Consider the following 13,698-nt stretch of genomic DNA (forward strand, 5'->3'; position numbering starts at 1 on the left):
AAAAGGGCAGCGAAATGAGCTCTGTTTCGGCTCGAATCTCATCCAATACTCACCATCAGCTCCCTGCGTAGTTTCTCCAGCTCGCGGGATGCCTGCGGGGGCAGGGCCTGTCCGACGCCATTGCCCGTCGTGGCCGCCAGCAGATTCACCGGACAACAGCGGTCCCGCCTCAGCTCCTCTAGCTGCCGCGTCAGGGTCTCCACTTTGGCCACGGCCAGGCTCAGTTCCTTCTCCTTCTCGCTGAACAGGGCCCGAATCGAGTCCAGGTCGTTGCCTGAATGGAAAGCCGTAAACGTTTTGGGGCTGTTAAAGGATGGTTCTCTCGAATCAACGTATCCCTTCCCTCTGCTAATCCTTAACTATTTTATAATCGCTTGCCGCCGCCTGCTGCTGCCGCCGTGTTATCCTTTTGGGGCCTCTATTCGCTGTCTAAACTAATTAGAGCCACAACTGGGCGAAACCTCATTAACATATTGCTCATTTGTGCCTCTGTGTGTGCTTCTGTGTGTGCCTCTTTGTGGGCTCATGCCAATGTCAACATCTTCTTGGCCATGCTCAAGAGGCGTTGCTGTGCGGCCCCCGCTCCCACTGGCAATCATAAAGGACAACAAAGTGGCACACATACATAAATTACACAGGACAGAGTGAATCGGAGTGGAGTGGTGGAGTGGCACCTACTGGAAGGGTGAAAGACGGTGCATGCCGCCTTTCAACATGGTCTTAACACATGTTAATCCAGCTGCCCCCTGGCTCAATTCGAATGATATTTCACCCCTTTTCGGTGAATTACTCACTGAGGTTCACGTTGTAGGTCTTCTGCAAGTCCACTTGGCCCCGCAGCGCGCGTAGGCGCCGCAGCTTGGACTCCTGCGCCTCCACGCGCTCCCTCAGGCGTCGCAGGCGCTCCCCCACCGCACTGGCGACGGCACTGCGCACCTCCTGGGACTTGAGGAAGCGCAGCCGCTGCTCCTTGGTGGCCAGCAGCTGGTGCTGGCTGTCGATTTGCTGCCGCTGTCTCAAGGCCATCGCCCTCAGTTCGGCTGACGTCAGCCTGCTGGGCACCTGGAATCAGAGATCATAGATTAAAGATCACAGATGTGGCACCATGTGGCATGTGGAAAATGAAATTTTACAATTTATAATCGAGCGGCCGCAAAAGAAAAACCAAAACTGAATGTTGTCAATGCCCTTGTGGGCCATAAATCAAGATATGCTTTAAGCTAATTTTCGGCTTTTTATTGGATTTGGGCCTCCACTCTAGGCCCGGGTCCTTTGGTCCTTGGCGAATACTCACGTTCACGTTCATGTTGGCTTTCATTTTGGGCTCGCTGGTGACCACCCGCGTGGGGCTGGGGGCGCCGCTCTTCCCCGTCGGCCTTGGGCCGGGCATCAGGGAGACGGGCGGCATCTTAGGCAGATTCCGGGACACGGGCCGACACACGCAGGTCAGCATTCTTGATGGCTTTTCTGTCTTGATTTTCACTTCTCCGAATTTGATTTATTGCAATTTTTCGTTGCGATTTTTCCCCGGTTTATACAACAGTTTTTCTTTCGTTTCTTTCGCTTCTTTCGCTTCTGGCTTTTACTTGGAAATTGCATTCACAGCAGTCCTTGACTGCACGGCAGGGGGCAAACAAAAAAGGAACGTGTACGGGTGTGTGGGTGTTGGTGTTTCATTTATTGTTCAAGTAAATTTATAACGATGGGGTGGACCCACTTCTACAGCCCCAAACCACTCGCGTAGGGCCTTTCTTGGCGCCCATCGTCGTACACGTTAATGGATTTTCAATTCAGTGCCTGATTGAAAGCATACTTTGTACGGCACTGTATGTATGTACGGCACTCTGTTTACAGAGCCACCAGTGTGTTGTCGTTGTTGGGTTGTCATTGGCAACAGGGCCAGACCCGGGCCGTGCCGAGTCCCAAACAGCCGTGACAATAACAGTGCTCGACATGCAATGCATAGACGTGGAGGAGGAGGAGGAGGAGGAGGAGGAGGAGGAGGCGGAGTAGTTGGGGGCTGGGGGGACACCGCCAACCCCCAGTTAAAGTCATAGTTTGCGTGTGCTTAATCGCTGGCACTTGCCATTACATAAACCACTCGAGAGAGCAGAGAGAGTGCCAGAAACCAAGAGATCTCTAGCCCTGCAGCTAAAACAGACAATAAAGCGCCAGGATGAGTTCTAGCTCCGGCCATGGCCATCGCCATGTCCATGACGAGGTCCTTGTCCATGTCCCTCCACGAGTGTCCCACTGTTCGACTATTCGAATGTACGTGTAGCATCTGTCCACTTCCATGACCAACAACTCGTTTCGATGGGCACGGAGTACGGAGTACAATTGGCTTTTGGACGCCCCGTCATCAACGTCCACTGTTGATGATGGCGCTGATGGGGATAATGCGCAGGGGGAGGGGGGTGGGAGTTGGGGGACAAGCCTGCCATGGATTGCCTTGGACAAAGGACATACAATTTTTAAGCTCAAAAGCTGATCAGGGATACAGAGGCGGAGAAAGACTAATGCCCTCTCGCCCGCCCCGAACCTCACCCTCTGCCACTTTGGAATTTATTGCACCTTTTTGTGCTTTCCGTTGCACCAAAGAAAAGGGCAACTAGTGCCCCCCAAATGTATCACAAAGATGCATCCGATGGCAGATCCAACAGCCTGCAGAGTCGGATCCATTCTCCCAAACATGGCGACTTCATTTGTCAGATATACTGGGAGTAGTATCCCTTGGGAGCCTTCAAGTCAAGGCTTCGGCATAAAACTTATTTATGAACTCCCCAACTTTCGGCAAAAGTTGCTCTATTTTCCAGCATCGCATCGCATAGTTGGTCCTTCGTTAATGAATTAATCCACTTGCCGCTAACGATGCCATCTGTGGAAATATTTTTAAAAAAAAAGTCAACTTTCCAGAACGCGGGGGGGGGGGGGCGGGAACAGAAACTTGTCGACTGTGCATTAGGACCACAGAATGCCGAAAACCAAAGGAGGAGTCTGCTGCCTGGCGCCTGGTCCCCTGGTGCTGGCGCCATGAATGTATCCATCCGGGACGAAGAACGAGGACAACATTTTCAGGGAATATTTTCCAATTAACAAAGTTTGTCATAATAACTCGCCAGCGATGGAATCTTCAGCATGTAGCGAGCAATGAGGCTCAGCTCCCGCTCCCACTCTCCTCCCACCGAAACCATGCAGCCCCCCTCCATGCCCCCTCTATCCCCCTCTATACCCTTTCTATTTAGATTTTTCTAGCCATTTATGGAGCTGCCAGGGAGCTAAGCAGCTCCAGCAGGACCACGACCTTCTATTGGAATTTCAAGCATTTTCGCTGGCGCAACAAAGGAAAAAAATGGGGGTAAGTGGGGGTAAAAGAGGGTCTGGGTGGCAAGAACGAAACTATTTATGTTGCAGAAGAGTGCTGGCAGGAGGTGCGGGGGTGCTACGTGGTAGTTGGCAGCCAATATAATTGTACATTGGAAGATATCCGGGGGAGGCTTGGCGCGTTTCCATTGTACTTCGAAGATTTCTGTTGCCTCCTGCCTCATGCTTCCTGATTCTTGTTGCTGCTGCCCCTGCCCCTGGTGTTGTGGCGGAGCAACAAGCGTATTATTGATTTTAGCCTTTTTTTTTGTACTGGTTGTCGAGGGGGACAGTGACAAGAAATCGTCCTGCGGACAACGGACATTGCGTGCGGGCACGTTTATTGCTAATTTTTTCTTCGTCTTTTTTTTTGCTTTGTTCCACTTTGTCGGTGGCGCCTCCTTCCGCTCCTTCCGCTCCTGCTCTGGCTTTTTCTTCCTCTCCCTCCCCCTCTTTGTAGTTGCTTTTTTTCCCGCCATGGCTTTTGGACTTTGGTCCGTTGGCCGTGTCCTTGCTGCACATTTTCAAATCGATCACAAACAGGATATGCACTGCGGAAGCCTGTTTGATGGCAGTGGCTGCCACACACAACGATTAGAAAGGGAGGCCTGGCCCCCGTCCACCCATCCGTCCCTCCGGCCAGTCCGTCCACTCGCCACTCATGGCCACACATCCTGTTTCTGATCCTGTCACGGATTGGATTGCCCTGCGCCGCCATTGCCATCACCATCGCCATCGCCTTTTGTGGCCATTTTGTATTTTAATTAATTCCTGAATGTTTTGCCTACGAGAATGTCCACAACTTTGGCAATTTGTGTGCAGCGATGAGAGACGAGGGGGCGACGAGGATGCTGGCGACAACGGTACAAGGACACACCTGCAGACGAGTAACCTCGTCACCCGCAACCAGAGCGAGAAGATGAAGAAGGTCGGCGAGAGTGTGAGCAGAGTGAAGCGAACAGCCAAAGGGGCTCTTCTATTGGAGCTCAAAGACGCCTCGAAGGAGACCGCGCAGCTGCTTCGCGAGGACATAGGCACTGTCCTAGGAGGCAAGGCGGAGGCGCGAGCACTCACCCAGCAGACGAGGCTAGAGATGCTCGACTTGGATGAGATGGCTTCCTCGGAGGACGTGAGGAAGGCCTTCAGCGAGCAAATGGGGATTACACTCGATGTGGACGCCATTAAGAGCTTGCGCCCAGGCTTTGGTGGTACCCAGCGGGCTATTATTTGCCTGCCGGCGACCCTTGCGACGAAGGCGCTATCCGTTGGTAAGGTTAAAGTGGCATGGTCCGTCTGCCGCATACGGGAGCGAAATCTGCCGTTAAAGTGCTTCAGGTGCCTTGAGATCGGCCACGTTGCACTTAATTGCAAAAGCTCTGTAGACAGAAGCGGGTGGTGCTTCCGCTGTGGGTCTGAGGAGCACAAGATAAGCGACTGCCACAATGAGGCAAAATGCTTCCTTTGTGTCGGAAAGGGCAAGCCCCACTCACACGTAGCTGGTAGCCACAGGTGCCCCATGGCACCCAAAGAGAAGGCAAGTCAAAACGCTGGACATGGTTAGGTTAAACCATTGCGAGGCTGCCACAGATCTGCTCTCTCAGTCGGTGCGTGAAATGAGATCGGACGTTGCAATAATTAGCGAACCATACATATCCCCCGAGGATGGATTCTGGGTCCAAAGCTCCTCAGGAAAAGCAGCAATATGGGCTTGCGGTAAGCCTCCTCTGCGGCCCTCAGTGTGCGCTGAGTTCCGACATTTCGTCAGGGCAAAACTGGGGAACTTATGGATTTACAGCTGCTATCTCCCCCCAAGCTTGAGCCGTCATAGCTTCGCTGCAGCGATGGACGAATTGGCCGACGACGCCAGGCACCACAAACCAAATGTGATTGCTGGCGACTTCAATGCTTGGGCCCAGGAGTGGGGCAGTGACATCTCCAGAAGCAGCAGCTCGGACGCCATATACAAGGGACACGCACTGCTTGAGGCCTTCGCTGCGTTGGACGTAGCATTGTTGAATCAGGGGACCGCGAATACCTTCAACAGGGGTGGCTCTGGGTCAGTCATCGACCTTACATTCGCCTCTAGCAGACTTTCCCCTCTGTCCACCTGGCGCCTGGGGAACCACTATACGACCAGCGACCACGAGGCAGTGGTGTTCTCGATACGCGGAGAAGGTGGTTGCAGACTGACCAGGGCAACGCAGACAAACCGGAGAGCAGCCTACAATCCCGAATCAATGCGGATTCCAAGGTTCTTGGAGGCGCTGAGGAATATGGAGGTCGGAGGCTCAGCTCAACAGATGGTCAACCAGCTTCTGGAGTCCCTACTGCTCGCATGCGATGCCAGTATGAGTCGCAAGAGGCCATTCAAGGGTAAGCAATCGCCGACCTATTGGTGGAATGACGAGATCCAGGAGGCCAGACGCACTTGCCTGTCAGCTAGAAGGCGATATCAACGGGCTCGCAGAAGGAGTGGCACTAGCTGGCCAAGGCTACAGGCGGAGTACTGCGGAGCTAGAAAAGCCCTAAAGAACGCCATCAAGGAGAGCAAGAGGGAGTGCTTCCTGCAGCTTTGCGACTCAGCCGAGAAGGATCCGTGGGGACGTGCCTACAAGACGGTAATGAAGCGAATTCATGGCAGCAACGCGGGGTCGCCGTCTGACCCAGACCAGTTGCGGACGATTGTTGAGGCATTGTTCCCATCCGGAACTCACGGTCTTGCCAGCAGTGCCGTCGCACACCAGCCTGCATACTCGGTCGAACCGGTCACGGAGGACGAAATCGTCGCCCTGGCCCAAAGCTTAAAGGCCAAGAAGGCTCCAGGCCCTGATGGAATCCCCAACCGTGCGGTAAAACTGGCGATGGCATACAACCCGCACGAGTTTGCTAAGACATTCACGCAGTGCCTGCGGGAAGGACTATTTCCGCCGCAGTGGAAGTTGCAACACCTGGTGCTCTTGCCAAAGCCAGGAAAGCCGCCGGACGATCCCTCCTCGTTTCGACCGATTTGCTTAATCGACTCGCTGGGGAAGACTCTGGAACAGATAATCCGTAGAAGACTAGACAACGCCGTCGAGGATGCTGGGGGACTTTCACCAAACCAATACGGCTTCAGGAGTGGGAGGTCAACGGTGGACGCCATAGGCAGGGTAGTCACCCTAGACATCAGGAACGCCTTCAATACGGTGAAGTGGGAGTGCATCCTGGACCCACTTAACCGGCGCGGTGTACCCCAATACCTTCAGGCAATCGTAAGGAGCTACTTCGCGGGAAGACTGCTGGAGTATAATACGGAGGCCGGCGCGCAGACTCACGGCATAACGGCAGGAGTTCCCCAAGGATCAGTGATGGGTCCCCTATTATGGAACATTGCCTACGATGGAGTCATGAGATTAGCTCTTCCAGGCGGATGTCAGCTAACCTGCTACGCAGATGATGTCGCCCTGACGGTGGTGGCCAAGCACCTGGACGTCGTCGAAGCAAATTGTGACAACGCAATCCAGCTGATTGCAGACTGGCTCCGCTCTGCGGGACTAGAGATAGCCGCTCATAAAACCGAGGCAGTATTGGTGAGCACCCGTTCGACTGTGGAGACCGCTCACATCAGGGTTGGCGACCAGAGACTATCGTCGAAACGAGCCATTCGGTATCTGGGCGTGATGATCGACACCAGGCTCAGTTTCCGTGAACACCTAAGCTACGTCCAGGAGAAAGCGGCAAACACGAGTCGGGCGCTGTTCCGAATACTGCTGAACACCCGTGGCCCGAAGCAGGAGAGGAGGATTCTGCTGACCAGTGTAGTCCGCTCAGCCATGACCTACGCAGCAGACGTATGGGCGGATGGAATTAAAGTTGCCAGCTACGCTAGGGGCGTAAAAGCCACTCATCGCCTCTGCGCGCTCCGGATCTGCTGCGGCTTTCGGACCATATCCGACGACGCTGCCCTAGTCCTGGCGGGTGTCCTTCCAATTGACCTTCTGGTGCTTGAGGAGAGGGCCGTGGCCGAGGCCATCCGGGCCGGCGCGGCAAGGAGAGACGCGCGCAAGCAGGCCCGTGAAGGAAGACTCAGAGCATGGCAAAGCCGCTGGGACGGCTCTGATAAAGGACGGTGGACACACCGCCTGATTCCGGATGTCCGATATTGGATCGGCAGGCGACACGGTGTGGTCAATTTCCATTCCACACAGCTTCTGAGCGGACACGGCTGCTTCAGCCATTACCTTTGGAGGTTCGGCCACGAGAACTCGCCGAACTGCTCGTGGTGCGGCGACGCCACTGAAGACGCTGAGCACATCATTTTTCAATGTGGGCGCTTCTCACTTATTAGGGAGGAGTTGTGGCGAGCCGCCGGCGGGCAGCTCACGCCGAACAACCTGATCGAGAAGATTGTGGAAGACCCCATGGTATGGTCGGCCTGGAGCAACTTTGCAGCCGGCGCCATGAAGGAGCTGCGTAGGTGCGAGCGCCGAAGGAACGAGAGTGGCTAGGAGGAACCATGGTCCCTGCGAAGCAATGCTTTGCGGCCGTCCCGCAGAGACCCGGAACTTCCTGCCGGTCTCTCCAACTCAATACAGCTCCCTGTCTAGCTTTAGTTAAGTCCCAGGCTTATAAAATTTAATAAAATTAAGAGTTAAACAGAAAAAAAAAAAAAGAAAAAAACACCTGCAGTCCCACACACACAGGACACACACACACACACACACACATACGCGCCTGATGGTAAGTGCGACAAGGATCTTTCTGCTTTTGCTGGCCAAAAATCAAGCCCCACTTTCGTGATACAGTTACTGGAGCGGACAGCGGCAGCGGCAGGAGGACGCGGATGTGCTGTGGACAAGGGCCAGGGTCTCCACAACAAAATGCGGCTCAAGTCGTCGCTCACGCGAGGCTCCACTCTTCTCACTCTGGTGGCGCCTCCGCTGATTTGTGGGCGGCGGGGGTGGCAATATTTTGACGTTCTGCTGATGTCCGGCAGAATGATGTCTGTATGTCCGGATACTGCGGCGGTCTGCCGCTGCCGCTGTCGCTGCCGCTGCCGCTGCCTCTGCTGCTGCGGTTGCGGTTCCCTGACTTTCGGTTCGTTTTTATACCCGATACTCAAAATGAGTATTGGGGTATATTAGATTTGTGGTAAAAGTGGATGTGTGTAACGTCCAGAAGGAATCGTTTCCGTCCCCATAAAGTATATATATTCTTGATCAGCATCAATAGCCGAGTCGATTGAGCCATGTCTGTCTGTTCGTCTGTCCGTCCGTCCGTCTGTCCGTCTGTCCGTCCCTATTTGCGCCTAGTGCTCAAAGACTATAAGAGCTAGAGCAACGATGTTTTGTATCCAGACTTCTGTGATATGTCACTGCTACAAAAATATTTCAAAACTTCGCCCCGCCCACTTCCGCCCCCACAAAGGACGAAAATCTGTGGCATCCACAATTTTAACGATACGAGAAAACCCAAGACGCAGAATCGTAGAGAATGACTATATCTTTTAGACTACAGAATCTGAATTGGATCGTATTATTAGAGCCAGCATCAAGAAAACAATTTCATTTTTTCTCGCCCTGTCTTTCTCTAACACACACGTAGTATAGCCGGCTTTGCTTAGAGTAAAACATTAGCGCCTAGATCTCAGAGACTATAAAAGGTAGAGCAACCAAATTTGGTATCCATACTCCTAATATATCGGACCGAGACGAGTTTGTTTCAAAATTTCGCCACACTCCCTTCCGCCCCCGCAATGGACAAAAATCTGGGAATATTCACAAATCTCAGAGACTATTAACGCTAGAGTAACCAAGATTGGTATCCGCACTCCTGTTAGATCTCACTATAAAACGTATATCTCAAAATTTCGCCCCACCCCCTTCCGCCCACACAAAGGACGAAAATCTGTTGCATCCACAATATTGCACATTCGAGAAAACTAAAAACGTAGAATCATAGATAATGACCATATCTATCCGATTGCTGAATCTGGATCAGATCAGATCATTTTTATAGCCAATAGGAACAAATCAATTTGCAGTGGCTACGCAGCGCCCGACGTCACGCTCAGACTGATTTTCTGTCTCTCTCGCACGCACTCTTTGTCGTGTCGTTTAATATTAGCGGCGTCTGCCGGAGGAGAGCCATACTGACTTAGTATCGGGTATAACCGTAGAGTTGCGGTGTCCGCAGCAACTCACAACGTTCCCCCTCGTTGTAAATAGTATTTTGTGGGTGGCGATACAGAGAAATGCCGAACCGTTTGGAGCTGTCATCAAATATGCAAACTGCATTCGAGTAAATTGCCAAGTGAATGGCATGCCTCTGCCCTCCACTCCCTCGCTGTGGCAGCCACCACACTGTGCCACTGAAGTATTTGCCTCGTAAACTCAATCTCTAAACGGAGCGGAGAGGAGCGGAGGACGAGCAAAAAATCAATCAAATGCCTTTAAGCAATAGACAGAACTTTCGTTCGACCGAAGAGTAACTTTTGGCGCAAGAGGGGGGGAGGGAGAGAGATTAGATTGCATCACTGGTGGTGCTCCGAGGAGCAACTAAGTGCGGGTAATATTATCAGGATATCAACATAAGGGCCATAGGGATTGCCTCCTGAGATTTCCAGCCAACAAACTGGGAAAAATGTATCCCCCCCCTCTTGCCAGTCAGTACTAGGGAACTTTCCAAATTCATTTGTTGTATGTGCAATATCCCGAATAACTTGTTCCACACAAATCCATAAATGCCTGCCCACCGCTCAGCAGGGGGGGGGAGGTGTCCTGGCTGTAAAGTTTTTCCACACACACACACACACACATGCATGAAAAGTGGTAAGTGAAAGGCCGGCGAGCGGCGCGGGGGGCGCTCGGGGGGAGGAAAGAAAGCAAAATATCTGACAGGAAACTTCCAATCAGAAATGAATAACTTTGAAGTGAAGTTGAAGTTGCCACAAGAGGAGTGGATGCCGCCGCAGTGTCAGGTTTAAGCAGCCATGAAATAACATAAATTTTTTGCAAATTCGTTTGCCACAAAGTTTTTCTAAGTTGAATTAATTCGATTAGCTTATCGGCGGTTCAAAGTTGCGACTACGTCTACGTCAGGGAACGGGGACGTAGAGGGGGCCACGACGACGACAATTCAAATTTTATTAGATTACATTGGGGGGGGTGGAATGCAAATGATATAGGGTCTAGAACAGGGACTGCCTGCCACTGGCACTGTGTGTGTCCTCATTTTAATAAGAATGAACTTCTCCCGGCTCTCTCTCTCTCTTCGTCTCCTTTCTCTCTTTGTTGAACTAACCCCATAAAGTATGTATATTCTTGATCAGCATCAATAGCCGAGTCGATTGAACCCTGTCTGTCTGTCCTAGTGCTCAAAGACTATAAGAGCTAGAGCAACGATGTTTTGGATCCAGATTTCTGTGATATGTCACTGTTACAAAAATATTTCAAAAAACTTCGCCCCGCCCACTTCCGCCCCCACAAAGGACGAAAATCTGTGGCATCCACAATTTTAAAGATACGAGAAAACCAAAAACGCAGAATCGTAGAGAATGACTATATCTTTAAGACTACAGAATCTGAATTGGATCGTATTATTATTAAAGCCAGCATCAAGAAAACAATTTCATTTTTTCTCGCCCTGTCTCTCTCTAACACACACGTAGCATAGCCGGCTTTGCTTGGAGTAAAACAGTAGCGCCTAGATCTCAGAGACTATAAAAGCTAGAGCAACCAAATTTGGTATCCATACTCCTAATATATCGGACCGAGACGAGTTTGTTTCAAAATTTCGCCACACTCCCTTCCGCCCCGCAATGGACAAAAATCTGGGAATATTCACAAATCTCAGAGACTATTAACGCTAGAGTAACCAAGATTGGTATCCGCACTCTTGTTAGATCTCACTATAAAACGTATATCTCAAAATTTCGCCCCACCCCCTTCCGCCCCCACAAAAAACGAAAAACTGTTGCATCAACAATATTGAAGATACGAGAAAACTAAAAACGCAGAATCATAGATAACGACCATATCTATCAGATTGCTGAATCTGGATCAGATCGGATCATTTTTATAGCCAATAGGAACAAATCAATTTGCAGTGGCTACGCAGCGCCCGACGTCACGCTCAGACTGATTTTCTGTCTCTCTCGCACGCACTCTTTGTCGTGTCGTTTAATATTAGCGGCGTCTGCCGGAGGAGAGCCATACTGACTTAGTATCGGGTATAACCGTAGAGTTGCGGTGTCCGCAGCAACTCACAACGTTCCCCCTCGTTGTAAATAGTATTTTGTGGGTGGCGATACAGAGAAATGCCGAACCGTTTGGAGCTGTCATCAAATATGCAAACTGCATTCGAGTAAATTGCCAAGTGAATGGCATGCCTCTGCCCTCCACTCCCTCGCTGTGGCAGCCACCACACTGTGCCACTGAAGTATTTACCTCGTAAACTCAATCTCTAAACGGAGCGGAGAGGAGCGGAGGACGAGCAAAAAATCAATCAAATGCCTTTAAGCAATAGACAGAACTTTCGTTCGACCGAAGAGTAACTTTTGGCGCAAGAGGGGGGGAGGGAGAGAGATTAGATTGCATCACTGGTGGTGCTCCGAGGAGCAACTAAGTGCGGGTAATATTATCAGGATATCAACATAAGGGCCATAGGGATTGCCTCCTGAGATTTCCAGCCAACAAACTGGGAAAAATGTATCCCCCCTCTTGCCAGTCAGTACTAGGGAACTTTCCAAATTTATTTGTTGTATGTGCAATATCCCGAATAACTTGTTCCACACAAATCCATAAATGCCTGCCCACCGCTCAGCAGGGGGGGGGGAGGTGTCCTGGCTGTAAAGTTTTTCCACACACACACACACACACATGCATGAAAAGTGGTAAGTGAAAGGCCGGCGAGCGGCGCGGGGGGCGCTCGGGGGAGGAAAGAAAGCAAAATATCTGACAGGAAACTTCCAATCAGAAATGAATAACTTTGAAGTGAAGTTGAAGTTGCCACAAGAGGAGTGGATGCCGCCGCAGTGTCAGGTTTAAGCAGCCATGAAATAACATAAATTTTTTGCAAATTCGTTTGCCACAAAGTTTTTCTAAGTTGAATTAATTCGATTAGCTTATCGGCGGTTCAAAGTTGCGACTACGTCTACGTCAGGGAACGGGGACGTAGAGGGGGCCACGACGACGACAATTCAAATTTTATTAGATTACATTGGGGGGGGGGGAATGCAAATGATATAGGGTCTAGAACAGGGACTGCCTGCCACTGGCACTGTGTGTGTCCTCATTTTAATAAGAATGAACTTCTCCCGGCTCTCTCACTCTCTTCGTCTCCTTTCTCTCTTTGTTGAACTAACCCCATAAAGTATGTATATTCTTGATCAGCATCAATAGCCGAGTCGATTGAACCCTGTCTGTCTGTCCTAGTGCTCAAAGACTATAAGAGCTAGAGCAACGATGTTTTGGATCCAGATTTCTGTGATATGTCACTGTTACAAAAATATTTCAAAAAACTTCGCCCCGCCCACTTCCGCCCCCACAAAGGACGAAAATCTGTGGCATCCACAATTTTAAAGATACGAGAAAACCAAAAACGCAGAATCGTAGAGAATGACTATATCTTTTAGACTACAGAATCTGAATTGGATCGTATTATTATTAAAGCCAGCATCAAGAAAACAATTTCATTTTTTCTCGCCCTGTCTCTCTCTAACACACACGTAGCATAGCCGGCTTTGCTTAGAGTAAAACATTAGCGCCTAGATCTCAGAGACTATAAAAGCTAGAGCAACCAAATTTGGTCCCCACACTCCTAATATATCGGACCGAGACAAGTTTGTTTCAAAATTTCGCCACACCCCCTTCCGCCCCGCAAAGGACGAAACTCTGGGCATATTCACAAATCTCAGAGACTATTAACGCTAGAGTAACCAAGATTGGTATCCGCACTCTTGTTAGATCTCACTATAAAACGTATATCTCAAAATTTCGCCCCACCCCCTTCCGCCCCCACAAAAAACGAAAAACTGTTGCATCAACAATATTGAAGATACGAGAAAACTAAAAACGCAGAATCATAGATAACGACCATATCTATCAGATTGCTGAATCTGGATCAGATCGGATCATTTTTATAGCCAATAGGAACAAATCAATTTGCAGTTGTTACGCAGCGCCCGACGTCACGCTCAGACTGATCTTCTGTCTCTCTCGCACGCATTCTTTGTCGTGTCGTTTAATATTAGCGGCGTCTGCCGTTCCCTCTCGTTTTTTTTGTGCTTCTGCCGTTGTTAGGTGACGGCGGGGGGAACACCAGGACACACCTCTCACCCCTCTCTGACCTGTTTCA

The 13,698-nt window shown here is 50.6% G+C and overlaps 1 protein-coding gene across 3 annotated transcripts in view; it reads right to left on the reverse strand.

Moving 5' to 3' along the window:
- LOC117191946 (apoptosis-stimulating of p53 protein 1-like) overlaps positions 1-13,698 on the reverse strand; it is a 104,781-nt gene that overhangs the window by 3,806 nt on the left and 87,277 nt on the right. For 2 of the 3 annotated variants that reach the window (XM_033396692.1, XM_033396691.1), the window contains exons 3-4: positions 795-1,062; positions 54-274 (exon numbers count right to left, since the gene is read on the reverse strand). In XM_033396692.1, the coding sequence (XP_033252583.1) occupies positions 54-274; positions 795-1,062 (489 nt within the window). Of the gene's footprint in view, positions 1-53; positions 275-794; positions 1,063-1,294; positions 1,616-13,698 lie in introns of all 3 variants that reach the window. The other variant, XM_033396690.1, reaches the window with a different exon arrangement.

The sequence above is a fragment of the Drosophila miranda genome (assembly GCF_003369915.1).
Source record: "Drosophila miranda strain MSH22 chromosome Y unlocalized genomic scaffold, D.miranda_PacBio2.1 Contig_Y1_pilon, whole genome shotgun sequence".
Taxonomy (NCBI): Eukaryota; Metazoa; Arthropoda; class Insecta; order Diptera; family Drosophilidae; genus Drosophila; species Drosophila miranda.